The sequence below is a fragment of the Apus apus genome, chromosome 2, assembly GCF_020740795.1.
Source record: "Apus apus isolate bApuApu2 chromosome 2, bApuApu2.pri.cur, whole genome shotgun sequence".
Lineage (NCBI taxonomy): Eukaryota > Metazoa > Chordata > Aves > Apodiformes > Apodidae > Apus > Apus apus.
The window spans coordinates 132,897,207-132,924,928 of NC_067283.1; the positions used below are offsets into that span (position 1 = coordinate 132,897,207).

At 43.2% G+C, this 27,722-nt stretch overlaps 2 protein-coding genes across 6 annotated transcripts in view; both read left to right on the forward strand.

Annotated features, from left to right (window-relative positions):
- DPY19L4 (dpy-19 like 4) overlaps positions 1-14,132 on the forward strand; it is a 34,259-nt gene extending 20,127 nt beyond the window's left edge. For 4 of the 5 annotated variants that reach the window (XM_051610200.1, XM_051610199.1, XM_051610201.1 and 1 more), the window contains 4 exons: positions 3,422-3,504; positions 5,240-5,372; positions 5,667-5,825; positions 8,950-14,132. In XM_051610200.1, the coding sequence (XP_051466160.1) occupies positions 3,422-3,504; positions 5,240-5,372; positions 5,667-5,825; positions 8,950-9,114 (540 nt within the window). In that variant the 3' untranslated portion in view covers positions 9,115-14,132. Of the gene's footprint in view, positions 1-3,421; positions 3,505-5,239; positions 5,373-5,666; positions 5,826-8,949 lie in introns of those variants that run through there. The other variant, XM_051610203.1, reaches the window with a different exon arrangement.
- A 5,083-nt stretch (positions 14,133-19,215) lies between these two features.
- The window catches only part of LOC127380810 (neural-cadherin-like), a gene marked incomplete at its 5' end in the record, with an annotated part of 53,404 nt that continues 44,897 nt past the window's right edge, over positions 19,216-27,722 (forward strand). The window contains 2 exon segments of the mRNA XM_051610292.1: positions 19,216-19,887; positions 19,969-20,209. Of these exon segments, the coding sequence (XP_051466252.1) occupies positions 19,216-19,887; positions 19,969-20,209 (913 nt within the window).

Genomic DNA, 27,722 nt, shown 5'->3' on the forward strand with positions numbered 1-27,722 from the left:
ATGAAATGTATTACAATAAAGGAAACTAGGTTAGTTGACCAAATATTTATTTTTCAGATTATTTTTTAATAAAAGCGGTGTGGGGGTTTGGACTCTAGAGGGCTTTATCTGTTGCAGATCCAGCTTTAGCTTTTAGGCAGGGGTGGACAGTTTGCTCTCCAGGTTTGTAACTCATCCCTGAGCTTGGAAACTTTGATTAATAGTTACAGGACTGTGCAAATGCCTTGAGGCTCTTAGTCTGTTACCATGGCTATAAATGGCTGAGTGTACAGCTCAGCATTTTTCTGCTTGGCCACCTTCTGACTCAGTCTGACATAGTCCCTCATCTGACTAGACTTTTCCAAGGGCTCTGATGGATAGGTGAAACTGGTTTTCCCTGGGATGGCAGTAGCAGTTCCTCTTTCCATCCCTTTCTTGTTCCACAGACAGTTCAGGTGTTCATGTAACAGCACGACTTTCATCTCTGAAAGGAATATATGGCAGCTGTTGTTGTGCGACCGTAACGTGTCTGGTTGTAGACTGCTATCACTTGACAGTTGATTTTCCAGGTAATGGGGGTGGAAACTCCTCAGTTAAAAGCAGGCCCCTGTTGCAGCTGTCTGTCTGCTATGGCTATTACAAAGAAAGTTGTCCCTTTAATTTGGCATAACCTGTAAACTTTATCCTTTTCAAAAAGAGGAGGTATCCAGTAGCATTCATGAAAGCGTGAACATGCTCCAGCTCCTCAAGGCTGGTCAGCTTCTAGTCATGTCTTCAGATGAATGCTTGGAATGGCTCTAAGACTTACAAGATGGCTGAATATGAACCAGCAATGTATTCAGGTGGCCAAGGCAGCCGGCAGCATCCTGGCTTGTATCAGAAATAGTGTGGCCAGCAGGAATAGGGCAGTGATAGCGCCTCTGTACTCAGCACTGGTGAGGCTACACCTGAACTGTGTGCAGTTTTGGACCCTTTAGTACAAGAAGGACATTGAGGTGCTGGAGCGAGTCCAAAGAAGGGCAACAAAGCTGTTGAAGGGTCTGGAGAACAAGTCTTAGGAGGAACGTCTGAGGGAACTGGGGATGTTCAGCCTGGAGAAAAGGGGGCTGAGAGAAGACCTTGTCATTCTCTACAGCTACTTGAAAGGAGGTTGGACAGAGGTGGGGGTTGGTTACTTGTTACTCTCAAGTAACAAGGCATAGAACAAGAGGAAACGGCCTCAAGTTGTACCAGGGGGAATTTAGACTGGATATTAGGAAAGATGTCTTCGCTGAAAGGTTTAGCAAGCACAGGAACAGGCTGTCCAGAGAGGTAGTCGAGTCTCCATCTCTGGAGGTATTTGAAAGACATGTAGATTTGGTACTTAAGGATATAGTTTAGTGATGGACTTGGCAGTGTGCTAGGTTACTGGTTGGACTTGATTATCTTAAAGTTCTTTTCCAACCTAAATCATTCTATTATTCTAAAATTGCCCATATTAACAAAGGACCTGTTGTTTCTTCACCCCCCAAAACTGACAGGATAGGAAAGTGGTGCTGCAGGCTTGCTATCTGGGCTGGTCTGCAGGAGTTGGCATTCTATCCAGTTTCCCAGAATCCTTTTTTTTCCCAAAATGTTTTTTCAAGAGCATAAAATGAGATACCCTATTTCATATGGTAAAGCATAATTCCCTTCACTGCAGTGACTAAAGTAAAAGAGGAAAATCCAGCGCAGGTTATCCACATAATGCTCTTTCAAGACATTTCTTATCTCCTTTCCCACTTGCTCCTGGCTCAGCTCGGTGCTGTCCTGGGCTGCAGGCAGGGTTCTCAGCTCTCTGTTCTTAAAAGAACCGTTTGATTTCAGCCTTTATTCCACCCCTGGGATCCCACGAAGGCCTGGCAGGCCACAGCACAACAGTGTGCCCCCAAGGTACCGGCAAGTTCCGGTCTCCTCTCTCACAGAGGCAGAAGCCCCGCCGTGCTGTCTGGTAGCTTCTCTTTAGGTAAGGTTGAGTTTCAGGTGCCCAGTGCATTATCCCATCTGCATGCCAGCCCTGGCCCAGCCAATCTTGAGTCATGGGGCAGGACAGACCAGCCACAGGCAGGGGGAGTAGACCCTTCAGCAAGGAGCCAGTGTCTTGGTTCTTGGCGGTTCCAGGTGTCAGAGGCACTGTGCAGGAGGGGTGTCCATTTAATTGTCCTTATATGTTGAGATAGTTTTATGGGAGACATTTATTTTTTGTGGTAAGCAGCATAACCCTTACACTGGCACAGCACCTTTCCATCAAGCCATGACAGTCCAACCTCCCCTGCTTAAGAAGAGGTGATACATCAGCTTCTTGGTTCAGTGCATCTATATATATGTATTTGCATATGAAAACCTGGACTATGGTTTTGGTGCAGTTAAAGCTGATTAATGTTATTGCCACATAGGGTGTTTTGTTTGTTTGTTCCTCATTATTTTAATTATAAGTATTCTAATAAAATAGAGAGATATGAGAATTTATGCTTAACGTACTTATTTTGTAGAAGGTCTCTGGCTGTGAGATAAGTATAAACAGAATGTTTTGCAAAAATACTCAAACAAAAATACCAATCAGGAGGGAAAACTCAGATGAAATGCATTTCCTTTGTGTTAGTTAAGGCCTGTCACGGTTTGACTCAGGATTGGCAATTAAACCAATGACAGTAATGCCCATGATCCCCTTCCCACCCAGGTAGGGAAAGGAGACAGAATAAAGAGAGAGGCTTCTGGATTTAAAACTAAACTAGATAGCTTTAATCAAATACTAATGATAAAATATGTACAATTATATACAACTATGTCCAGGAATGTACAAAACCCGTATTGCCTCCCCAACCCCCAGCAACTCCTGAGCTGTGAGCAGTTCTGATGAAGTCCTGGACTGCTGTCGGAGATAGTGGCAGAGCAGACAGGAGCTGAGGGGAGAGTTAGGAGGGTCTGGAATGTGAGCCTAGGGATCAAAGGAGATGGATAGACAGAGTCCTCCCTGGACACCAACCATAGACAGAAGGGAAGAAGAAGAAGGGCTTGACTTCTGTAATCCCTGAATTCATTCCGAGAGCTATGTAGATATGGATGGAATAATCTGTTTTGCCAATTTGCCATCTGTCTAGTCTGCTCCTCCCTACAGGAGGGTTGTAGATACAATTCTTTTGCTCCTTTAATGTCTGAAGCAGCAGATTCAACAAGTGGAGCAGAGTGCTCTTGGTTTCTCGGCAGTAGCTATAAACATTCAGGTGTTACCAGTCCACCAGCAGGAACATCTGTTGCTAGTTCAGCAAGTGTGCTGCTTGACAGAGAGTCCACTGAAGAAAAAGATCAGTAGCAAGAAAATTGGCTTCATCCTGGCTCAAACCAGACAAGGCCTTAATATGAGGTGCTCTATACATGATTTTTTTTTTTTAACTGTAAGTAACCAAAAATATGTTTCCATCAGTTTTTCCCTAGGATAATGACAGAGCTTTCAGAACTGCAAGAATTCTACGATCCTGATACAGTAGAACTCATGACATGGATAAAGTAAGTACAAAGTCCTACATTTCTTTTTTACTTCTTTAGTCAAGGTATTTTTATCTCAGCATTTTGTGGGGCTACCTCAATAAATTTGAATTTTCCCTTGCTAAAACTGTACATGATATAGGGGAGATAGGAGGAGAAAGTTTGGTATTATTCCTTTGAGAAGAACCAAGAATTTATCATTGCTTCCAAGAGAAGATCCTGAAATGTACGAGCAAGTCATGTTTAATATTATTACTAGACCTAATTTCCAAATAAAGGTGGACATCATAGTACTTGGTTCTTCGCATAGCACCTTCTCAGTAGATTAGAGGTTTCATGTTGATTTTAATTCTACAGGAGACAGAAACACTGAATTTTTTTCTGTGCATGAACCAGTAAAATGAAGTGCTTGAATGTGACAGTTTGAAGATTTCAGTTAAAAACATGCAGTGTAACATGAATAATTCAAACATCCCCTTTGACCAGGAGGCTGGAAAGGTTCTTTTCTGGCTGGTTAGGCAGGGCATAGCAAATACTGACCTGTTGCATAGACTTGTACTGAGCCACATACATAGCTGATGCTGAGTCAATGTATTTTCACAAATACATTTTTCTTCTCACCAGAAGTTTCAGAATGAATGAGGCCAGAATCCAGTTCTGACTTTGAACAGTGTCGTTAGGAATTGCACTTCTCTGAAAGCTAGATCTCATGTGTTCAGATAACTTACCTTTAACTGTACTTCTTTAAAATACTATTTTCTGTGTTTATCTAGCCTTTAATGTCAACCTGCTCATCTTCAGAAAAGTCATGGCTGGTAATTATGGTGTTCCAGCCCAATTCTTCTTTTTGTTGATAGTAGTGTATGTTGTTTGTCACTGCTGTAGCTCTTCAAGGCAGCAAGTGGAATAATGACAAGTACCTAATGGCTTTTACATTAGTCTGCATATATTAGACTTCAAGTACATAATGAATCATGGTGAATTGCAGTGAGATTCACTCAGCTAAGAGCCGTTTGACTACCCTTATTTGTAGCAGTTGTTCTTATTTTTAATGAAAATGAGGACTTTTTTTTTTTTTTAGGATATACTTTGATATCCATATTATCTCTGATAAAATGAATTTATTTTGAATTTTCTCTGCAGGAAAAGTTGTCCAAAGTCTGTAATGAAGTGTGGCAGTAACTGTTCTCTTTCACTAATGCAGGAACATGAATAGTCAAAAGATGAAACCAAACCCAGGCACATAATTACTATAGATGTTATTCTGTATCATGACATTATTTACTTGTAGATGATTACATACATGGTCCTAGAGATCAAATGGAGATAATCACAGATCTTTGCCTTAGGAGATAAGATCATCTTGTTTCTCCTTCTGCCTGCCCTCCCTCCCATGCTTGTTTTGTCACAAGTCAGCAACCATTCAGAAAAACAATAGTTCGTTTCATTCCAGGACCACTCTGAACAATGCTCCATGAATTGCAAGGAGGGGAGGAGCACGGCCATCAGCTCTTAACCCCAGCAGGAGACCTTCCTTGCAAACCCCATGTTGCTGCAGGTCTGAACTTTTCCGGGCAAGGAAACTACTGCCAATGCAACATTAACACCAGTTGTAATTAGACCCCCAATGATACCTTCATGCTCTCCAATTCATACCATAGGACCTTAAAAGATTCACATAGTGTTTAAAATTAAAAACTGTGTTTTGAGAATTGCATCCTCTAGTCAGATGTGTATCCTGACATTGCTTTTGCAGACGACAGGCTCCGGTGGCTGCCGTGTTTGCAGGCAGCCCACAGTTAATGGGTGTGATTAAGCTTTGTACTGGATGGATGGTGTCGAGTTTGCCTTTATATAATGATGATGATCTTCTAAAAAGAAATGAGAATGTGAGTATCCAGTTCCATATATGTGTGTACTATCAGTGATTTACAGACTGTTCCATCATGTGAGAGTCAAGTGCCTGATTGAGATGTGTGGGAGTATTGTCAGATGTTAATGCTCCAAAGAAGATGACCTGTAACATTCCTCATGTTTGTGCCGCCCAGGCCACCTGGCAATGCACACCATTTGTTTGCTGCCCCCACCACTACACCTGAGCTCTATTCCAAATACTGCAACCCCCTAGTGTTGAATATATCGCTGATTTTTGCATTTCATGAATGTGTTTTTTCGATTTATAGATTTATCAGATCTATTCAAAGAGGTCAGCAGAAGATATTTATAAGATACTGACATCTTACAAAGCCAATTTTCTGATTATTGAAGATTCAATTTGCAATGAAGTGGGACCTGTAAGAGGATGTAGAGTTAAAGATCTGTTGGATATTGCTAATGGTCACGTAAGTAACAGTAAGAAAGAATGAATGTTGAATGTATAAATAATTAATTTTGAAATAAATCTTCCTATAATGCTGATTTTATGTTTTCTGATTGTAACTGACGTGTAGGTGGACTCATAAATTGTAAAAGTGATCAATTAACTTTTGTTTTGTCTGTTTCTTATACACCTGTAATCTTACCCCATACTATTATTTGACTGTCCTAATCCCTCCTATTACATTAGTATCTGTGCTGCTTTTCTGCCAACCATTGAATACCATTTAACTATATATAAATGTCTTAAGATTGTAACATCTGAAGAGGTTATTACAAAAGCAGTAAAGCCCTGCCTCAGGGCATTCTTTACTAGTTTTAAAGATGAAAGTTTAAAATGGATAAACTCAGTTCTTTTAAAACTCTGCCTGACATGAGGATCAGCCTGCCATTCCACTCAATACAGCCTTTTTGGTACTGATGAGGTTCCAAGTCTATTCAGTTCAGCCTTGCAGATACCTTAGCACCCCAACAGATAGTTTAAGCCACAGCTGGTAGAAAGATAAGTTGAATAAAATGTAGAGTTACGAAGGTACACATGAATGCTGCATCAGTCATTGCCATGTCATGTCTGTTCTGAATGGTGATAGTGCTGCTGTTGCTGCTGAAGTAGGGCAGGGGATGGGATTTATAAAGTGATGTAATTACCACTTGTTCATCTGTTTCCTGGGAATCCAACAGAAGTTTTGACTTTATAAAGGCAGGAGTGACTGTAGACTCTGTTGGGTTTGACTGCCTAGTCTCAGGTCAACAGGGGAGAAGTCACCAGTTTCTTCTAAGCAACCATAGGTTATCTTAATTTAGTTGGTTTCCTGACTAAGAAAAAGAACTTAAGCATCTGTTTGACGTTAGAGCCTGTTGTGTATTAACTGTACCAAGTTAATCCTGAATTTGAATGCTTGGGTTTTATTGTTGTTGTTGGTTAATGGGGAGGATACATATGTTTCTTGTATGTAGTCTTGCATTCCATTCTTGGGAAGAACACAAACTGTTAATTGTGTTAGGTGTTTTATAAGCTCTACTTTTGATTATATATACTTTTCAAAATACTTTGTAATGCAGGCATTTCATTTCTGTAGTTGCTTTCATTTGGGGCAGTAATTATAGGGATGATATGTTTTTAGGGGATTACTCTTTAATCTCCCCAGGAATCTAAAACTGGTGTTTAACTTGTCGTCTTCCTGGCCAGTTTCTCCATGGAAGATATTGTCTGTTTTTCCATTAACTTCTTTACCATTGCTGAAATCTATCCTTTCTCTTTTTTTGCCTTGCTACTAGAATCCTTTATGTCATGACTATTCCGTACTGTAACAAATGTACTATGCCATAACAGAGTCTGTATCTATGAGTAACCTCCATCACTGATAACCAGCACATGTTGTCTCTCAGTTTCTTTTCAGATCTGTTTTTGCATGAGTAAGTTCCTGTTCCCTTTTCACACGTAGGATGTCAGCTGGAACAATTAACCCACTATTTCAGAATTCCATTCCCTCGTATCCCTGTATCTCTCATCTCCATGCTTCCCATATGCTTCTCTCTCACACGTAATCCTGATCTCATCCTAACTTCAGCAGCACAGTTTTGCTGTCAGGTTTTTAACATTTTGTTTGATTCATCTATCAGAATGAGTTTCTTCTCCTTCAATTCCAAGAACCTCATTATTCAGCAGTTCATCCTAAGGAATGTGTCCCGGTACTTTTCTGAGCAGCTGTTGCTCTGAAATAATGATAATTTGAGTCAAAGAGAGGGAAAAAACATCAAAAGATAGTATCCAGTGCAAGGAACATGACTTTGATAAATGCCATACACTGCACTGTCAGTACAGAAAAGCAGTCCTTGACTATTGTCACAGTGACAATCCTGTTTGTAGTGGAGAGTAAGAGTGGAAAAAGAAGGTTCAGGATGAGAGTTCCAGTTTAAATCTGCCCTGCTGCATGTCTGTAATCTAAATCTGTTACAAAACAACTGGCATATACATTTAAATGTTGACTACTGAGTATTTAGTGTTTTTAGAAGAAAAGTTGTTGGCTAGTAATGCTTCCTGTCTGTGCCCAAGTCTGTACTTGTTTGGATGCTAAAAATGCTAGTTGTAGAAAAAATATTGGAATGGCCAACAGGAGTAAAGTGGTTTTTTTTCAGAAAGTTGACATAGTTTATTTCTGAATGTTGATATAGTGTGTTGCCTCAGGAAGCTTTGAAACTAAACTGTCACTTTGCTTGCTAAGAAAAATAGTCACTGAAGAGTTATCAAGACTTTCCAAACAAGTGGAAGCCAATGCATATGCAGTTGAAGACTTCAGCATTTACTTATTCCCAGAGGGAGACAACAGACAGGCTGTTACGCGGTTGACAGATCCGTGGATGTGTTTTCCAAATTGCTGGTTTTAAGATGATAGGTATTGCTTCTTACCTTAGACTGTGTCCTTTAGTCCCAGTCTGATACCTTGTTTCTGACACTGGCTGAGATGTCAATAGGGCAAGACAGAAATGTCTTCCAGTGGTCTGTTGCTGAGGACTGTAGCTCAGGGGAAATATCTTTTGTGTTTGGTAGCCACTGATAGATTTTTTTCCATTAATTTGTCCAACCACCTTTTTTTAGACCCATGTAAACTTGTCCCATCAGAAGAAGTAGCAAAGAGATTTCTTGAAGGACATCAGATAGTAGATACTAAAACACACGAGCACTTTGCTTCCAAGTCAATTGGTTGGAACATATAGGCAGATACATGCATGTATCTTCAGTCTTTATGAGGTGTGTCAAACTTACTTGGCCTGGGAAAGGTTATTGAGACTTTCGTGCTGTACACAGGTGGTATGTGTGCCATGTGCAGCTCAGATGTGAAGTACTGGGTAACTGGGGCACGTGGGTAATTTCCACTGCTGTTGTTCTTTATTATATGAATGAAGCACACTGGTTTTAATGTCTGCTATCCTGACAAAGGTATTAATGTTTTCAGCCTATTGGAACTGTACAGAATGGAAGTTAAATGTCTGTTGTCAAGGAAATGTACAGAATACAGAAGTAAATTAAGAGTTATGTTCTGTGACCGCTTATCTTCAGTATTGTAATTAGATCTTCTTTTCTGGCAGGTGGTTTGTGAGGAAGGTGACAGTTATGCCTACTCAAAATATGGACGATTTTGTCATGAAATCAAAATGAACTATTCTCCATATGTGAACTACTTTACTCGGGTGTACTGGAATAGATCCTACTTCGTGTATAGAATCAACACTGTGATATCCTTCCAGTCGTGAAAAAGCCTGCAAGCTTCTTCCTGAGAATTGATTGTGAATGAAATTCAGTTGGGAACGTTCCTTTTGATCAAGGAAGATATTTTTGCAGATACATGAGCACACGTGCAATGTATTGACAACGTGTGTTTTACCCAACTGGAACTCTTTGAACTACAGATCAACATACACAAATACTATCCTTGAAGGAAATGGGAAAATACATCAGTTTTACAGTCTCTACAGAGTGTGACAGTCTTCCATGTTTTTGCGTTTTTCTTCCCATTATAAATCATGTTACTCTTATGGGACTGAGATTTCTAACTTTAGTGTTAGAGAGCTGATGTGGGTAGACTTCAGTAAATGCACAAAAATTATTTAAACAGCTCATTTAAGTAATATAGCATTTATTTTCTAGGAAGAAAGCAATTGGTATCCAGAGTCTCTTCAAGTAAGTGTTTGGGTTTTTTGGGGTTTCGTTGTTTGAATTCTTCCTGTCTTCCACTGTAAACATTTCTGTGTTTATCTAACGCACATTCATACATCTTATGTGTAGCTATAGTGTCTGTATAAGTCAAATAAGGAAGATTTTATTTAAGCAATGTTTCCATAGATTAAGGCACTGATCTCTATAGAGATGTGTTGGTAGAAGTAGACTTAGACCAGAGTTGGCAAGGTCAGATCTTCAGTTTGGAAAGAACTTGTCTTAGAATTTTTCCATGCTTAAATGTGTATGTGTGTCTGCATATGTGTGTTTTAGCCACCATCAGGATGGCCAGTATACAACAATTTGCCATATGTGGTTTTGGACAAGTGTAGCAGGACAGCTAGGTTTGCTGCTGAGACTTGTGCACCTCTGTTTCACCCTCTGTGTGTGTGTGCTGGTATAAATGTGTGTGTATGGGGAGGGATGGATGATACTCATTTCATTCAACTTTTTACGTGATAGTTATATTAGGATAGTGCCATCACTGTAATTTAAAACACTATTATCACCACCATTAATAAATAATGGTACATTTTTTCATAGCTATTTTTCTATAAATTATGCAACTAGATTGAGATCTTTGAAAATCTGGGAAAGTACTCTGCAATCTTGCTTCCTGCTTAAATTTGTCTTCATTTTATGACACCCCCCCTGCCTCTACAGCTGTTATTCTTACCAAATTATCTGTTCATCCTGTCTGTTGTTGTCTGATATACTTTCAAGAGAATAAATGATTCTCTAATTCCAACTCTGGGATTAATCCTGGTGTTGCAAATGGAAGAGCCAGGAAAAGGTAAAGGTATCTTCACTTATGTAGGTATAGCTGGACAAAAAGCCAGGGCATAAGTTCTGGAGAAGGTTATTCACCCATTGGGAATTACCTACAGTTACAGATTCTTTCAACACCTGTCCCAGAGACCAGTCTATCAGGCGTGGGAATGATTCTTTGGAGCGCAGATGCCTTTAATGAAGGATCTGGCAAAATAGGATTAACTTTCAGCTGAAGAATCTGCAAACCATTCTGCAAATTAGAGCTGCTAAACAGTCCTTACCACACTTGTTGATAAAATGCAAATTCAGAGATTTTAAGTCTGAAATTACTAGAAACTGCAGCATGTTGGTGTACATGCACAATTCCTGTCTGCTCTATGCAGATACATTTACTTACTTTACACTAGTAGTAGTGCCAAGAGTTTTTTAAAAGCTATTATCACTATTAGAGTGATTTAAAAAAAAAAAAAAGCTTTATTGCTGTTAAAGTCAACATATCTGAAATCTGTTTTTTACTTTCAGTTATATTTTTAGGCCTGTGAGTCTCAACAAGATGTTAAATTATGTATTTTATTTGAAACCAGTGCTCAGATAAATCCATTTAATATACTGGATGTGATAACTGAGAGCAGTAATTATCAGTGTCAGTGAGTTACAAGCTATAAGTAAATATCCTTTCTGGTGATACAGTCATTGTATTGAGGGTAAAGTGCATGTGTGTCTCTGGCCAACTGCAGTCTCTTATTTATTTGCTTAAGCACAACTGCACATGTTTTACTGCACTGGACTGTTTCAGACTTGTCAGTTACCATACAACAACAGAAGCTAGGGTATTCACTTGAGCTATGGCAGGTCTGCAGGAACCTGCTCTGGATGTGCTAGTATGGATGTAGATGTAATATTTTGAAGTAAGTTTGAAGTTCCTTATACAATTTCAGTTTGAATCACTGCAAGGAATGACATGTCTCTGTCTGTTGTCTACTTGCCTGAAGTTAATCACTCATGAATACCATTTCAGAACCGCAATAAGGCATTCCAGGCAGCAAACTTCAGGGTTACAACTGCACTTGGGTGGATGAAGTCGCACAGCTTACGGCTTCATGCCTTAGCCTGCCATGCCAAGATGCAATACTTAGCTGTCCTTGACTGCCCGTTGTATGTGTTACCACACAGGACATAGTTTGAATACATACATGTAGAGCACACATGAAGAAAAACACAAATGAGGCCAACTGTGCATCTGAAGAAAATGTCTCCTGTAGCACATTGCCTTTTATACATGTTTAAACAAACATGTTCAACTTCATTTGAACTGTGACATAGTTGTTTTTACTAGTTTCGTCATAGTTTTTAAGATGTATTCTTGATACTTCAACTGATTCTGCTTTAGGAGAATCATTTAAAATGTTTACCTTGCTTTTTATATTAGAGAAAATTGTATTGCAGCACCATTGGCACAGCAGCCTTAAGTAACAGAAGGAATCTTTTATATGGAAGAAGTGTCATCATTGATCCAGTAAAAAGGCATCATTTTTAAAATGAGTGACTGGAAGAATCATATCTTATAAAGAAAATTATCAGCTTGAATTTCTTATGCAGCTGTGGATTAGCAAAAATATTATTATCTATTCTACTATCCACCTTCTGTGAAAAAGACACAGCAAGTTTCATGGTATCCCTCAGAAGGACAACAGCAGAGCATCATTATATCTGACTTGTACACACAGCTCTAGCTCAATTTTCAACCAGGTCACAGGTTTAACTCCCTGAAGCACTGGGGAACTGTTTGCAAATTTTGATCTGTTTTGCTGTAGCTGCTGCAATTCAGTTGAAACATGTGCCTTGCAAGCTTTATTAAACAAACAAAAAACTCAGTTTGTGTTTCTTTTTGTGATTTTTTTTTTTTTTTTTTAATTCCTGTCCCTCCAATTTCTAGAGCTTCCATTGTGGCTTAGTACCCCAGCCTCTGAGGATGCTTGTGTAGTAAGTGGTGCAGCTTGGATGTATGCCAACCATTTAACAGCTGTTCATTGGGAAGAATGAGAATTTGCTTAGCAATTTGTGTTGCTGTTTTGCTGGCTTACTTCCTCCTTCACATTTCCGGTTTCTGGTACACTTCATCTTAGTAAATGCAACAAAAATACCTTGCAAGACTAAGTGGAGGATAGTAGTATTTGGCACTTACCTGTTACCTTTAGACTTATGAATTATAGTTTAAGCCACAGCTAAACTGACATGTACAGTTTTGTTTTAATCTTAAGAAAATGCTCTTTCACTTCCTGAATTCCCATGTACTTGAACTGGGTTGACAGACTTGCCAGGAGATATTTGAAACTAATTAAGCAAAGGCATTTCAGAACCTCAACTTCTATTCATATTTTTAAAAACACTAGTTTTATTTCTTCCATTGTAAACGGAAATATAATTGAATACAATCTTAAATACAATTTCCGTTGTGGGGGTAAGGAGGAGATAGTCAAGTATGGAGGAAAGGGCCAAAAGGTTTAACAGACATTGGAAATTCTTAAAACTATTTGCTCTGCTGGCATTACTACTTACTGAAAAGCAGAAATTGAGGGACCACATCTTACCACTTTATTTTGACTAAGAAAGTGTCAAAATCTTGTGATTTCACAAGCTTTCCCATACAATTTATATGAACAGGAGCTGCATGGTCACGTTGTAGGGATTTGTAAACTGTCATTGAAACACTTAATTATGTTGCTAACTATGTCTAACCTGTTCTTTAACCAAAAATCTAGCAGGAGGAAGCGTAGGCGGTTTGTGTGAGTGCGTGGGCATGTGTGTTGTGTTTGCATTTAGAGGTGTCTGGATTACTGTTGTGATTTGGAGATGTGATGAGTAAATTCTGTTATGGCTGATGGTAGCTGAATCTGTACATCTCCTAAATACTGATGGGTAGGTGGGCTCCAGAGTACTACGGTATTAGAGATGAAAGAAAAGCTGATTCCAACACAAGCAATATTTAATGTGAAGTAATACCTCAACACAAATCTGCATAGTCATCCCATTAGTACTATTTTTAAAACTTTATTGGGGGGGTGGGGGGTGGGCAAAGTGAAAATGAAAACTTGCAGTGTGTGTTATTTTAATAATAGTTTCTACATCTTCAGGACAGCTAAAAGAAAATATCACCACGATGCTGCTGCACTCTTACTATGCCAAATGCAGAGCTAGAAAGGCCTAAAGGTCTTCTGAATTGTTTGGTACCTCAACTGGATGTTTAAATGTGTCATTAATCTGGCAATGTTTTCAACTTGGGCGCAGTTAAATATATGCCATTCTGCCTTTCAAGTGATGTTTAAGGTTACCTATTTATTTGATGGAACAGAAGTGGGTGTTTCATGCCTTTCAAAGTTTCAAACTTCATTACTTCAGTAACACAGAATTGGTGGTGGTGCATTCCTTGTGAACAGTGACATTTAGCAGTAGTGTATATGGCATATGGGCATATCTGTGTGCAGGTATTTAATAATAAACCTAAGGAATCCATTTCCTTTTATCCTGTTTGATGTCTTGGACAGTTTTGGGTTTTTTTATTAAAATAATGTCTACGCAGTAAATATTTTTCTCTCGTGACAAAATTTTCTGTGAAAAAATAATGAAAATTGTAATAAAAGCCACATCCAGAACATATGGATTGTTTGGGACACAAACTGCTTTGTGCTTTCTTTGGAGAAGTCTGACACCCTTTCACAAAAAACATGTAGTTTGTAATGAATTAACCTCCTTCCTCTGTTGCAGTAATAAAATGATTTTTGTAGTCTGTTGTGTTGTTTGCATGTGCAGTTTTCAGCCCAGTGGAGACTGCAGCAGAGCTGCCATCTCTGGATGGGGCAGCATAAATACTCAAGGATTAGCAGCCTGCTCAGACTGGATCCATATGCCATGCTGAGTGTGTCTGCCTGCTCACACACTGGTGTGAGAATAAGCACCAAAATAGGAGGAAACTCATATGAAACTACTGAACTCTGGCTTTCTCCCTCAAGATCCTCCTACAGCAAGCATGTCACCTGGAAATAAATTGCCACGCAATATCAAATGCTTACTGGTGGTTATTGGTTTTTTTTTTTTTAAGCAACTAATCTATCATCTGTCTTGAATTTTACACATAATGATTACAAATATTGAACCTTTTTAAGATATTATAAGTCGGAGTGAAATCTTTGAATGCAAACTACTTTGTAATACTTTACCATATAATGGTATTAAAACCTTGACATAATGTTAGTTAAATTCTAAAGATGATAGAAATATCTGATAAAGTGCTTCTCCAAAAAACGGTTATACAGAACCTTAAAAACATGTATTTCTCTCTTTAATTCTTAATGGGTTTCAACAGTTCCTCAGGCTTCTTCCTTTTAGACCAGTCAGGAAACAAGTTTAATTTTGAAAAGCTGAAAAACACTGTTGTTGGAGTGTTCAAGTTTATCCATGAAGCACCCAGGCTTTGTGATTGCTCAGCTGCAAGGGGCATGGAGCTTCCTGCCACCATGAAATATATATTGGTGTTTCTGTACTCTTCCATGTCTTCATCCAAAACTGAGACCATGGTTAACAGCTGTGAGATACAGTTTATTCTATTGTATATAATTTATATGTGTATATACATAGATTTATATAAAATATATATTTTGTGCATGCATTTTTCTCTGTATAAAATATATACTCCGATTATAATGTTTGAGAGTTGTTAGGTAGGATCACTCTTGGTTTGGGTTTTCCCCCCCACCCCCATAAGTAGTAGCTCTATAATTGGTTTCTAGGACCTAGTTTCCCATATGTTCCAATTTTTGCTGTGACCCAGCCTGGCACACTTCAATTCCTCTATGCTTTCTGATTGCTTAGGTAAGAAACACAATAGCCATTTTTAAATAGTAATGAATGAAATTACAAATTCAGAATATATATAAAGAGTATTACAGAACTATTCAGTAGGTTATAAGACACCAGCAGTATTTAAGTTTACCTTCAGAATTTTGAGCAGCTTCACAATCCACTGGAATTTCTTTGTGTTTCAAAGTTTTGACTGTCATGTCTCCTGTCAAGCCCTGACTGCTGATGGCACTGAAGACCAAAAACACATTAAGACTGACTTTACACTGTTGCAACAAATACCAGCAGATTTTGTAAGGCAAGGGTGGTTATAAAATGATGCCCTAAGCCATTCTTCCCCCTGAAGAAAGGTGACAAAGGATGAGCAAGACTGCAGCTGCCTTCTCTGCACTGTGTCATGTTACACTGTCTGAGACTGAGCAGAGAAGCTGTGGTGTCCCTGGAGTAGTTGTTGGGTGCCAGAAAGAGCATGTGTGGATTCCGTGGTTGATCTACCTTCAACTCTGGATGGTCATACAAAATCACTGCTGCAGGAGTGGTTGACTTGTTTATGCAATTTTAGAAAAGTACATTAAACTCAACTCTTGTTTTCATTTCACTGTGAAAACTTCTTTCTGAAACGGAGACTAACAGTGTAATTTGCATCTGTTTCTTCATTATTAACACCTGGATAAATGCTATTGCTTTTTTCTTCTTCTTTCCCCCCACCCCCCTTCCACTTTGGCCCGTTTTATGATAATTTGAGCTGCAGGCTGAACTGCTGGTTGCATTTTAGGGACTTGTACCAGCTGCAAGAGTGGGCCAGAGGACTGCTGGGCTTGCTGGTGGTTTGGCCTCAGAATAGCAATCCTTAGATTTAGTGGTTGTGATTCAGAGTCCTCAGTTCGCCAGATTGGGTTTGTTTGAGAAGCATCCTAAACACCATTTCACTATGATACTTTGGCCGAAGAAACTGACAGTGTCCAGAAGATCTCAAAGGAGCTTATTTAATTAATTTCTATTTACTTCTCCATGGTGTTTCCTGTCAGAGCCAAGGACATCTCCACTGTCCTTACTCAGGTCACCTCTTGGATTAACCCTGCACCAGTCTCTCTGGTTTCTTCTTCAGTTTCACAGGAAGAGTCAAGTTCCTTTGGAAAAGATGGCTACACAAAAAGAGCTGTACCATTTTCTTGGCAGTGTCCTGAGAAGGAAACAAGGTTATTCTGGAATGGTCAGTCCTGTAGCACTTCAGTATATAATGTTCATGCTTATACATGTATCGTACAGCCTCTGAGAATTACTTACCATTCCTTAAACTGTTCAGCTGTCTGTTGATCCCTCATGAACGCAGAGTCAGCTGTGAACACTGGAATTTTTTTTTCCTAGTTTCTGAAGTAGTTACTAGACAGAAAATCACCCACTAACCCTAAAGAGACCCAAACACAAGCCTGTGCTTTTACTTCCCCAGTCTCTGTCAGCATGAACTGGACCTTCCTCACTGCCCCTCAATTCTGGAAGAAAAATAGTTTTAATTTAAAAGATTGATTGAGACATTTCATCTTTTCATCACTCCTTTTGTATTTCCAACAAAGTAAATCCAGTTTGCCCCTTTTGTTGTAGCTTGAAAAAAGATGTCTGAACAGCCCATTATGAATAACTTCCCATTTCAAAAGAGGTATTTAGTGTGTATATAACCAATATTTCAGCCATGTCTGGTTGGGATGCAGTCACATAATTTTAGAGCTGGTAATCAGTCAAACACACCTCAAGTGTGTTTGCATCTCTTTAAATGGTAGGGTAGGATGTGTGTCCACAATATATATTTGTTTTGCTACTGCACAGCTTTTGTGCAACTAAATTACATCGTAGAATCATAGAATGGTTAGGGTTGGAAGGGACCCTAAAGATCATCCAGTTCCAACTCCATGCATTGGCAGGGACACTTCCCACTAGATCGGGTTACTCAGAGCCCCATCTAACCTGCCCTTGAACACTTCCAGGGATGGGGCTTCCACAACTTCCCTGAGCAACCTGCAAGTATCCACGGTGGCAAGGCTGTCGCTGGTCCTGCTCTGTAAGGTGCACCCTAAATTCCGACAGTGGGAGTGACATGCAGCGGCAGCCTAAATCTGCATCATCGAAATGATGTCTGAACCAGCGTGTTAACAGTACCTGGGTTCAGCTGCGTGAAGGAGTACTGTGAATAACATCCAGCTCCAGTCTTGAGAGGCTGCAGACCAAACCGTGTTTTTCTAAATGTGTGTGTGTGAATATAAGAGAATAGGAAGGGCAGCACTTCTTGCAGTGTAGGTTAAATATGAGCACTTGATTTTGAGAGGGTTTCATGTGTGTGTTGAGAGTTTGTGTAGGGCCAGTTGGATGCTACATTATTTCAGAAGAGGGTATGTTGCACTGCATCTCAGTACTGATGTAAACTTGTCCTAAACTGAACAGTTTGGGTGGTCTGGCTGGCTCATTAAGTGCTGTAAGTTAATGAGCTTTCTAGTTCATAAACTTCAGATAATTCTTCATATTTGATTTTTACACAGGACACAACGTGAAAACAATGCACACAAAGCTTGCTGTAGCACATTAACCATGGGTGGATCTTGATGGTTAATTTCCTGTTGCTGCTGTAGATAACTCCTTAAAATATTCAGTGTTACTTTTTGCCTTCTTGGTCTGAAATCTTGCATTGTGCTGATTTTTAGGAAGGATCATCCCTTCACCTTCCCAGGGTAAAACCAAATGCTGATAGCTTTTTGTAACATTATGTGATCCCCCAGTGATCAGTTCTCCTTAAAACTGGTTAATTACCCAGGTGGCAGAGGTGCAGATCTAGTATTTGGTTGTCAGCTTTGGCTGTTGCCTCTAATATTTGACTAAGTGAAATGGTTTCTGGCTTGTTAAAGCAAAGCTTCACTTCCAGCTGAAGTTACACCCCCTCTGCCTTGCTAACAGCCTTGCTCTAAAACCAGCAAACCTGCCCTCAAAACAGTAAGAGGAAGCATTTCTAATTGAAAAAAAATATTAACAGGGTTTGACCAGCCGGGTGTGGACACTTGGCAAAGGGCTTTTCCCAAGCTGCTGTTACCATCACTGTGTGAAGGGAGATACTGTTGTTCCTGTTTACAGGCAGGGATGGGAGATGCTGCTGGGACTTGCTCTTGGTTTGAGGAGCAGTGGGGAGTGATTGGCATTGGAGCCGTCTGGATTTATGCTGCCATTAATAAGGTCATTCCTGGTGCAATTCCCACGTTTAGCAGGACTGATTTGCTTGCCTAACTCAGAAGGACCGTTTCAGTATTGCTCTTAAGAGCAGCACACCCTGTGCTTTTCCTAAATATATTTCACCCAAAGACTGAAATTTTAAATGTGATAATTGGTGCTATTATTCATATATTACACTGAGATGTGTTTTGCTTTTCCCCCTTCTGCCAAAAACGCATCTTTCCTGAAGGAGCAGCAACCTGTGTGTTCACTCATGACAGGCCAGAAAACTATGTCTCCTTGGTCATAACTATTTTTCAACTATTCAAGTATCCCAAAGCCCTCTTTCCCTTAAGCAATAGCGTTTTCCCCTGTTTCTTTTACCCATTGCTCTTTTAGCTTCGCTGGAGTTTTCCATACACGCTCAGGCCCGCGGGAGGTTTCCCGTTTTCCCCGAAGTCACCTTCTGTGTCCGCCTCGCTCGCGGAGCAGCGGCAAGGAACATGGGGACGCTCCGCACGCCCGCGGCAGAGGAGCTCAGGGAGAAACCTCTGGAATTGGGGAACATGTGGAATGCGCTTGGAACTGCTGTTCGCTTTGACACAGACGGGGCTCCGCCTCCAGCCAGGGAGGCAGGGCTGGCTCGGGGTGGCTGCGGGGCGGGCCGGTCTCCACGTGCGGGGGGTGGGCGCGGCGGCTGCGGGACGCAGAGCGGCTCTGCAGGGCACTGCGCTCCGCTCCGCTCCGCTCCGCTCGGCGGGATGGGGCGGCCGCGACGGGGCGGCTGCGGGCGGCTCCCGGCCCTGCTGCTGCTGCTGCTGCTGCTGCCGCTGCTGTGCGGGGCGGCGGGGCCGTGGCGCCGCGGCGCTCCCCTCCTGCTCCGCTTCTCCGGGCAAGTGCCCGAGAACAGCCCGGCGGGGACGCGAGTGCGGGGCTTGCGAGTGCCGCTGCGGAGGCTGCTGAGCCCCGGGGAGCCGGCCGGGGAGTGGGTGCTGCAGGGGGACGGCGCCTCCCGCTTCTCCCTGCAGCGGCGGCCGGGCGGGGGCCGGGGGCTGCTTCTGCTCCGCACAGCCGAGCGCCTGGACCGGGAGGCGCAGCCCGAGTACGGGCTCCGGCTGCGGCCGGGGCGGCGGCGGGGGGGCCGGGCCCCGCGGGAGGCCCTGCTGCGCGTCCGGGTCCTGGACCGCAACGACCACCGGCCGCGCCTGCCGCCGGCGGAGCCGCTGGAGGTGGACGAGCTGGCCCCGCTGGGCACGGAGGTGGCCCGGCTCCGCGCCTCGGATGGCGACGAGGGAGCCAACGCGCGGCTCACCTACCGCCGCTGGCCGCCGGGCGCGGGCAGCCGCCGGCTCTTCGTGGTGCCCCGCAGCGGGCAGGTGCTGGCCGTGGGCTCGCTGCTGGGGCTGCGCCGGCTCCGCCTCTGCGTGGCGGCCCTGGACCACGGCCGGCCGCGGCCGCTGCGCAGCCCCGCGCGGTGCCTGCGCCTGGCCGTGCGCGGCGGGCGGCGGGGGGCGGCCCGGGCGGGCCGGCGGCGGCGGGGCCGGTCGGTGCCGCCGCCCGAGCGGCCGCTGGGGCCCGGCTCCCGGCGCTACACGGTCCCGCTGCCCGCCGGGGCGCGGGTGGGCGACACCGTCTTCACCGTCCCGCAGAGCCGCGACCGGGCGGCGGGGGGAGGCTGGTTCGAGCTGGCCTCTCCCGGTGCCGCCCCCGTGGGGGTCGACAGGGCGTCGGGGCGGCTCTACCTGCGGCGGGAGCTGCGACCGGGCGGCCGGGCCGAGGTGCTGATCAAGGTGCACGGCGGCGGAGGACGAGGTAGGGGAGCGGGTTGGGGCGGGTCTCCCCAGGGCGCTGCTCCGCCTCGGGCGGGACGGCCGCGAAACGGGCGGGCGGGGACGGAGGGTCGACCCTCGGGAGCAGGGGCGCTGAGCGGGGTCGCGCGTGTCACTCGAGGAGCTGCGGCCGCGCTGATGCCGCCCTCCGTGGGGTGTGGGGACCGCGGGCGGCTGTGGGAGCTGCCTCCTGGGCTGGGCTTGGCGGCGGGGGGATATTGTCCGAGAAGGTGGTTCTCCCCCTCTGTCGGCTCTCGTGTGAGACCTCTCTTGGAGCACTGTGTCCAGTTCTGGAGCCCCCAACGCAGGAAGGACATAGAGAGAGCTCTTGGGGCGAGTCGAAGGGAGGGCCACGGACGTGATGCGAGGGCTGGAGCACCTCTGCTGTGAAGACAGGCTGGGAGAGGTGGGGCTGTTCAGCCTGGAGAAGAGAAGGCTCTGGGGAGACTTTATAGCACCTTCCAGTATATGAAGGGGCTCCAGGAAAGCCGGGGAGGTACTTTTTACAAGGCTTGTAGTCATAGGATGAGGAGCAGTGGTTTTAAGCTGGAGAATTTAAATTAGATAGTAGGAAGAAATTCTTTCCTGTGAGGTTGTTGAGATACTGGAACAGGTTGCCCAGAGAAGTTGTGGATGGCCGCTCCCTGGAAGTGCTCAAGGCCAGGCTGGATGTGGCTTTGAGCAACCTGGTCTAATGGTAGTTGTCCCTGCCCATGGGAGGGGAGTTGAATCTAGATGATCTTCAAGGTCCCTTCCAACCCAAACCATCCTATGACTCTTTGATTCTGTGCTGAGTCTTCTCAGGTATGGAGAGAAGCTTTCACCTCCTGCCTTTGAAGGAACAGGTGAAGATCATGGTCTTTTGATTGATGTTGTGTTTTAAAGTATTCTGTCTCAGCAGGAATTCTACCCAGTCTGTAGAAGTGGAGGGCTCTGCTTATGAGTTAGCAAGCAGTTGAAGGGGGGAGCACATTACAACAGGCAGCTTGTCTCACAGCAGGGTCGAGTTACCAGAGTCCCTTGTCTGCTCACTGTGGTCTCTGTGAGTTGGGAAGAGAGAGGTGACATTGCCCTGGGAGTGAGAGCTTACAGACCTGCAGCTGCAGCCCACTGCTCAGGGATCCTTCTGTGACTGTTGGCTGAACCCCGCTAAAGTGATGCTGAAGGCAGCTCCAGCAGCTGCAGAGCAGTACTTGGGAAGGGAAAGCAGCCGCTGCACAGTGAGCCTAGGACAAGCAAAACATAAAGACTGACTGAATCTGGAATCCTAGGAGTTGGTGTAGAGAGCAAAGTGTATACCACTGTGTGACTCCTCTGTGCATCAACAGCTTGTGTGATGTATGTGGTTCTCCTGATAACACAGCAAAGAGAATGGCTGGACTTGTCAAACTTCTTAAACCGTGTTAAACTTAAGGTACATTATGGTTCCTAAGGCCACCCTTCCCATGTGTTCCTTTCATCTGTGTCAGAGTAAGTAAGTCTGATAGGGTCTTTGTAACTGTAGCTCAGGTCTCTGATAACGTTACAGGTTATCATTTTTGTGTATTTTGTTGTTTTTTTTTTTCCCCTTAGGTATTTACAACTTCACTGTAGGAGGGGTTATTTGCAGTTTTCTGTAAATGGTTTTAACAGCCTAATGCTCAGGAAATGCAAAACATAGAGCTGGGAGGAAAACCAGTGTGCTGAGGCACACTGGGGGCTGTGTCTTTCTTTACCACTGTGTGCAGGCTGAGAAACCCAGAGCTGCCTGCTTGGGAGACTTATCGTTGCAGGAATGGGTTGAGTCGTGCAAGTGAGAAACATTTAACATCGTAAAAAGGATTTTTAGATACTAACTTTAAACAAATCACCCTACATTGAAAGTAGGGCTTCTCATTCAAACTAAAGCTGGAGTTGAAAAAGTGACTTGTTGCTTGACTGTCTTGCTTATTCATAATGAAAGCAAATAACCTTGTGAGCAGTGTTGTACAAATGATTAATCATGTTGTCCTCTCCAATCTGGTGCTGTACAACATGTTTTTACCACTGTCTATGCACTGATAATGTATTGACAAGAGATGAGCCTCAGGGAGAAAGGAATTCAATGATCAAGTGGGACAAGGTCATTTAGATGCTCCTGTAAGCTACTTTTAAAATCAAAACTATCTCACAACGTTGTACAGAAGCAAAGTTGGGATCTTTTCTGGCTGCTTATTTTACAAGAAGATGATGAAATGGTGGGAGGCTTTGAGCATCCATTTTTTTGTCTGAGGTAACCTGGTGAACTGTCTAAAGCCAAACAGACTTAACTTTTGCCTGCTCCTCATTTCTCCTTGTGCTACTTCCTAAATATAATTAACAGTCGGTCACATAGTAATCAATATTATGGAACATGTGCCAAACTATTAATCCTCTCATTAATTGAAAAACAAAACTATTGGGCCCTTGTTAATTGCCATCTCTTATGTAAAAGCCATGTGTGGTCTCAGGCATTTCACAGGTGCTGCTTCTCCAGTGGAGCATGTGTTGGGGTTTTGTTGTTTTTTCAGTAAAAACAAAAGAGGTCAGACAGTAACTTCGAGCACTATTTATTGAAACTGTAGTCCTAGGAAAACAATGTTACATGGTTGAAATACTGAAGTAAAGTGAGTGTGGAGAAGGATAACCTGAATCTTACTTGTTGCTCAGTAGTACTCATAGTGGTGATGTGTATGGGGCTGCCGTCTCATCCGTGGGGACATCATAGCTTGCACTGTGAAAATACGATCCTTCCGCCATTGAGCTTACACTTGGTAGTTTACACAAAGAAGTTTGCTCAGCTTCTGTGAATTGTTTTATTTACCTAGACAAAGCAGTTAGCATCTTCTGTAGGAATCTGGCAGGTTGCCCCCATGATTCAAAGCCTTGCTTTGCATGAGCGTAGTTGTGGGGTCAGGACCTGGAGTTCAGACAAGACTCTTACACAAAGACAGGAGCTACTAACCTGTCCTTTCCTCACCCACATTTTCTTCTGGGACATTTAACATCCTGGAAACACAGGATACATCCTGGAAACATCAGAATGCAGAGGAACAGCGTGTAGCCTGAACATGGAAGAGCTGGGGGTGGCAGGGAAGGGGTGAAAGGGGTGTAGCTCCTTTTCCCTTCCAGGTCTGTCTTTGTTCATGCACACCTGCCCACACCAGCAAGTAGGTTCTCGTGCTTGTTACCGACTTACACAGGCTAGGATTTGTGCAGCTACACAGCCATCTCCTCTTCCTCCACCTAGAGCTGTACTTTCTGTAGCTGGGGGCACCAGTATTATCATGTTTCAAAAAGGAAAGGAGCACAATTTCTTGTCCTGTGCTTTGACTCAAGCAGACTTTTCGCTCTGCTTGTTTTTTATAATCTGAAGAGCCTACCATGAAGGGCTTATAGAGCACACACTGCACCCTTGAAGTCATGGGACCCACTGGGTGATTTCCGTGCTCCTGCACACACCAGCACCACAGGTACAGCCTGCATGCTGTCAAACTGAAAACACCCATGATAAGAAGTCAATCCATAATCTCCAGAGGCTGTTTTTCTTTAAGAAGGGAGATTTGAAAGACCAGCAAGACAAATCTCTTCCCCCTCCAGCATGTTTGCAGTGCTCTGAAGAATAAGCTTGAGGCCAGCAGCCCTTGAAATCTGAGGCCATTGAGGTGAAACAAACACCAGCAGGTAGTTTAAGACAGAAATGAATAAAACAGTTGTAAGGCTGTTCAGTATTTCCATGTTTTGGAAGTAAGAGGGATCTCTCGTCCCTGGTTCTCTTTCAGGTGGGATAACAATTATTTACTACTACACCTGAATTCCAAGGAGACAGGTCTCAAATCTGACAGAGGAGGCTGGAGCACAGTGCTTTTTCTCAGGCTTAGTGTTTTGTGATAGAATATGATCAATATTGAACCCTTATGACTCACTGGAAGCAAACTACATTTTACAAAGGCATCTGTCAAATCTTGAAATTCCTGAAAATACAGCCTAGGCTGTCCACAGAAACATTAAGTGGTTTGAGTCCCCCGTGCTTTCTTAAAAACACTTCCATCAGGATGCCTACTGGGAAAGGAAAGCCTTGAAATCTACATTGATAACAGCTTCTGCAAAAACTAACAAGTAACCCGTATACGTTGCTGGCTATGATTTCAAGTCAAGATATAGCTTGGGGTTTGGGATTTTTTTTTTATGGAGGCAGAAGTGGCCCATAGCTTCCTGGCACCCCATGACATTTTTAGAACAAAACAAATCTGACTCCAGAAACAGAAATCTGACCTGGCAATCAGGTTTGGAGGTCATGCTATGTGCTGCTTTCCCCCCGCCAGGCTCCCGGTATCAGGTTGATTAAAACCATCTGTGGACACCATTGCTGTGCCTTCAAATTCAGGTGCCAACTGAGAAAGATCTTGCTTCACTTAAACCGTGAAACCATTTTAATGGCCAGGGGTCATTAGACAACAGAAAGCTCCAGGGTAAAGGTTATTGTGTTACCCTGTCTGTAGGTATCTTTAGAAGAATCTTACTCTAAAAAAATATTGTTGTAAAATTTAAAATTACTCAGAGGCAATGAATAAGTGGTATGAATGTCTGATAAAGTCTATAGCTGAGAAACCAACAAAAAGCTTAAAAACTGAAAGATAAATGTAAAGTTTTTGTTGCAAATACTCCTAGTAAGATGTGTAAGAAGCTATTTAAGTTATAAGAAAGCTTTTATCATAAGAAGTTAAAGAGAAAAGCAATAGGAGACCTTCAAAATAGAATATTCAGCCCTTTATTCTTAATGTTAACATCTTAAATCCTTTTATATAGCCCATTATTTCATATTTCTGAGCTTTCATTATGTTACAACAGCAGGAAGGCATTTAAAAATCTGTTTTAGACCCAGATCAAAGCTGCATCATGCCAGAAACGTCCCTGCATGTTCTCAGTGTTGTCTCATGCTCCAAGAGCACTGTGCTGCACAGCAGGGTTTGATATTTGTGGAAAGGCAGGAGCTGACTGATCTGTGGCTGCCTTTTCATGCCTGCATTCCACATGGGAGGCCCAAAATTCATGCCTACCATGAATTTTGTGTCTGCCTACCATGTTTGCACAGACAGTTTGTTAATATAAGCATCCTCTGGCAGACATGCATGTAGCTTTTCCTTTGGGAATGCAGCTCTGAAGTGGAATTGATCTTGCTCCCTTTCATGCATCCCTGATTGCTGTCCTTGCTGGAGAGCAGTGGAGGCTTCTCAGCAGGCATTTTGGTGCAGGCATTGGTGTTTCCTCATTAAAGCAGTCAGACTCTAGCTATTGGGTATCACAACAGGACTGGAGTTTTAGCCTGAGCAGAGAGATTGGCATGCTAGTGGAAACTGTCCAAAATTTAAGAGAAAGTTAAGCAGAATGTTTGAGAAAAGCCTTTAAAAGCTTGACCTTAGGAAACAGGCTGATGGAAAGGACTTGGAGTTCTGCTCCTGTAAGTTCTTGCTGTCTTGCTCATCGCTGGTGGAAGGACATTAAAGCAGTGTGCTTGGTGAGAGTAGAGTATGGAGCAGTTTGTGCATATGGCTACGGACACACTTGCTTTACATCAGGTGGGTTAGCTGAGCTTCTGACTGAGTAAACAAGTGCTGTACCTATGGAACAGAGATCTGCTTTGTGAGAGAGGAGTGGCAGAGCAGCAAGGGAAGGGGAGGAGGATTTGTTTAGAAATTTAGTATATAAGGAGCACTGGAAGGCAGGCTGTCAACTCTACCTTTTAATTTCTTAGGATACAGCAGAGGGACTGGCACACTGCTCCTTTGGAGGCTTCTGCTCTGCTTAATCCAAACACACCTCTAAATGCTGCTGCCCACCTTTACCAAAGGTGCATGTGCTGCTGGGTTTGAGGTGTGTCTCTCACAGTTCCATCCAATGGTGTCAATAAAAAATAATGCTACAATGGGGGGGGTTTTTTGCATCTTTTTGCACATATGAACCACACTGTTGCTGCTGAAAAAGAATACTGGAGTTTTTCTGATTATAACTTTTCAAGTGTTTGGAAAGAAGTTGACACACTCAGAAGTATTGAGTTGAGGCTTTGTGCAACCTGGTCTAGTGGGAGGTGTTCCTGCTTTGTAGAGTGTAATGAGGTCTCCTCTCAGGCTCCTCTTTTCCAAACTAAACATCCCCAGTTCCCTCAGCTGCACCTCGTATGACTTGTTCTCTAGACCCTTCACCAGCTTGGTGGCTCTTCTCTGGACATGCTCCAGCACCTCAATGTTCTTCTTATAGTGAGGGGCCCAGAACTGAACACAGCACTCGAGGTGCAGCCTCACCAGTGCCAAGTGCAGGGGCACGATCACCTTTGTCCTCTTGCCAGCCACACTATTCCTGATGCAGGCCAGGATGCTGTTGGCCTTCTTGGCCACCTAGCCACACTGCTGGCTCATGTTCAGCTGGCGGTCAACCAGCACCCCTAGGTCCTTTTCTGCCAGACAACTTTCCAGCCACTCTTCCCCAAGCCTGTAGCATTCCCTGGGGTTGTTGTGACCAGAATTCAGGACCCTGCACTTGGCCTTGTTGAACCTCATACAATTGGCCTTGGCCCATCGATCCAGCCTGTCCAGGTCCCTCTGTAGAGCCTTCCTACCCTGGAGTAGATCAACACTCCCACCCAATTTGGTGCTGTCTGCAAACCTACTGAAGGTGCACTCAATCCCCTTATCCAGGTCATTGATAAAGATGTTGAACAAGCCTGGCCCCAAAACTGAGCCCTGAGGGGCACCACTGGTGACTGACTGCTGACCAGATTTGACTTCATTTACCACAGCTCCCTGGGCACGGCCATCCAGCCAGTTTTTTACCCAGTGAAGAGTACACTTGTCTATGCTATGTCCTTTCTCAAGCTGGGTACTTCAGAACGTCTTCACATGCCATGCTGTCTCTTTTACATTCAAGTGATTCATTTTGCCAGAGGGGATATAAACAAAACATTAACTACCATTTTTTATGCACATTTTTTACTCCTTTGCTTCCCAACATTTGTTCTGTCAAACCCACATCAGTCAGTGAGGCTCTAATGCCCATTTTGTGAAAAGGAAAAGATTTCAATCATGTTTCCTTCTTCCATTAAGGGATGAAAATAAATTACTAAAGGAACACTGGATTGATACAAACTCTGAAGGATAGCCACTTGTACTTTAACATCTTTTTCCAGTTCTTTCTTTGCTTTCATGCTCTTTTCCAAGGATGGTGCAGGTCTGTCTGCTCTGATCTGAAGTGTGTTTAGCCTTCAAAGACAGAAAGTTAGCAGCTCTTCATTTCATGGATGACCATGTGGTGAGTTCCTCCATCCTTGCACTCACTACGTCCTTACCCTTTTACTTAGTCTCCTCTTGGCTGGTGGCTGGTTGACATCCCTTACACACCATCCCTGACATGTCTTTCTTACCTGTAAACAAGGGGAAGAGCTGAAACCTTGGGAATACACTCATATCTCAAGCAAAACCAGCCCCTTATTATTCTCTTCTAGA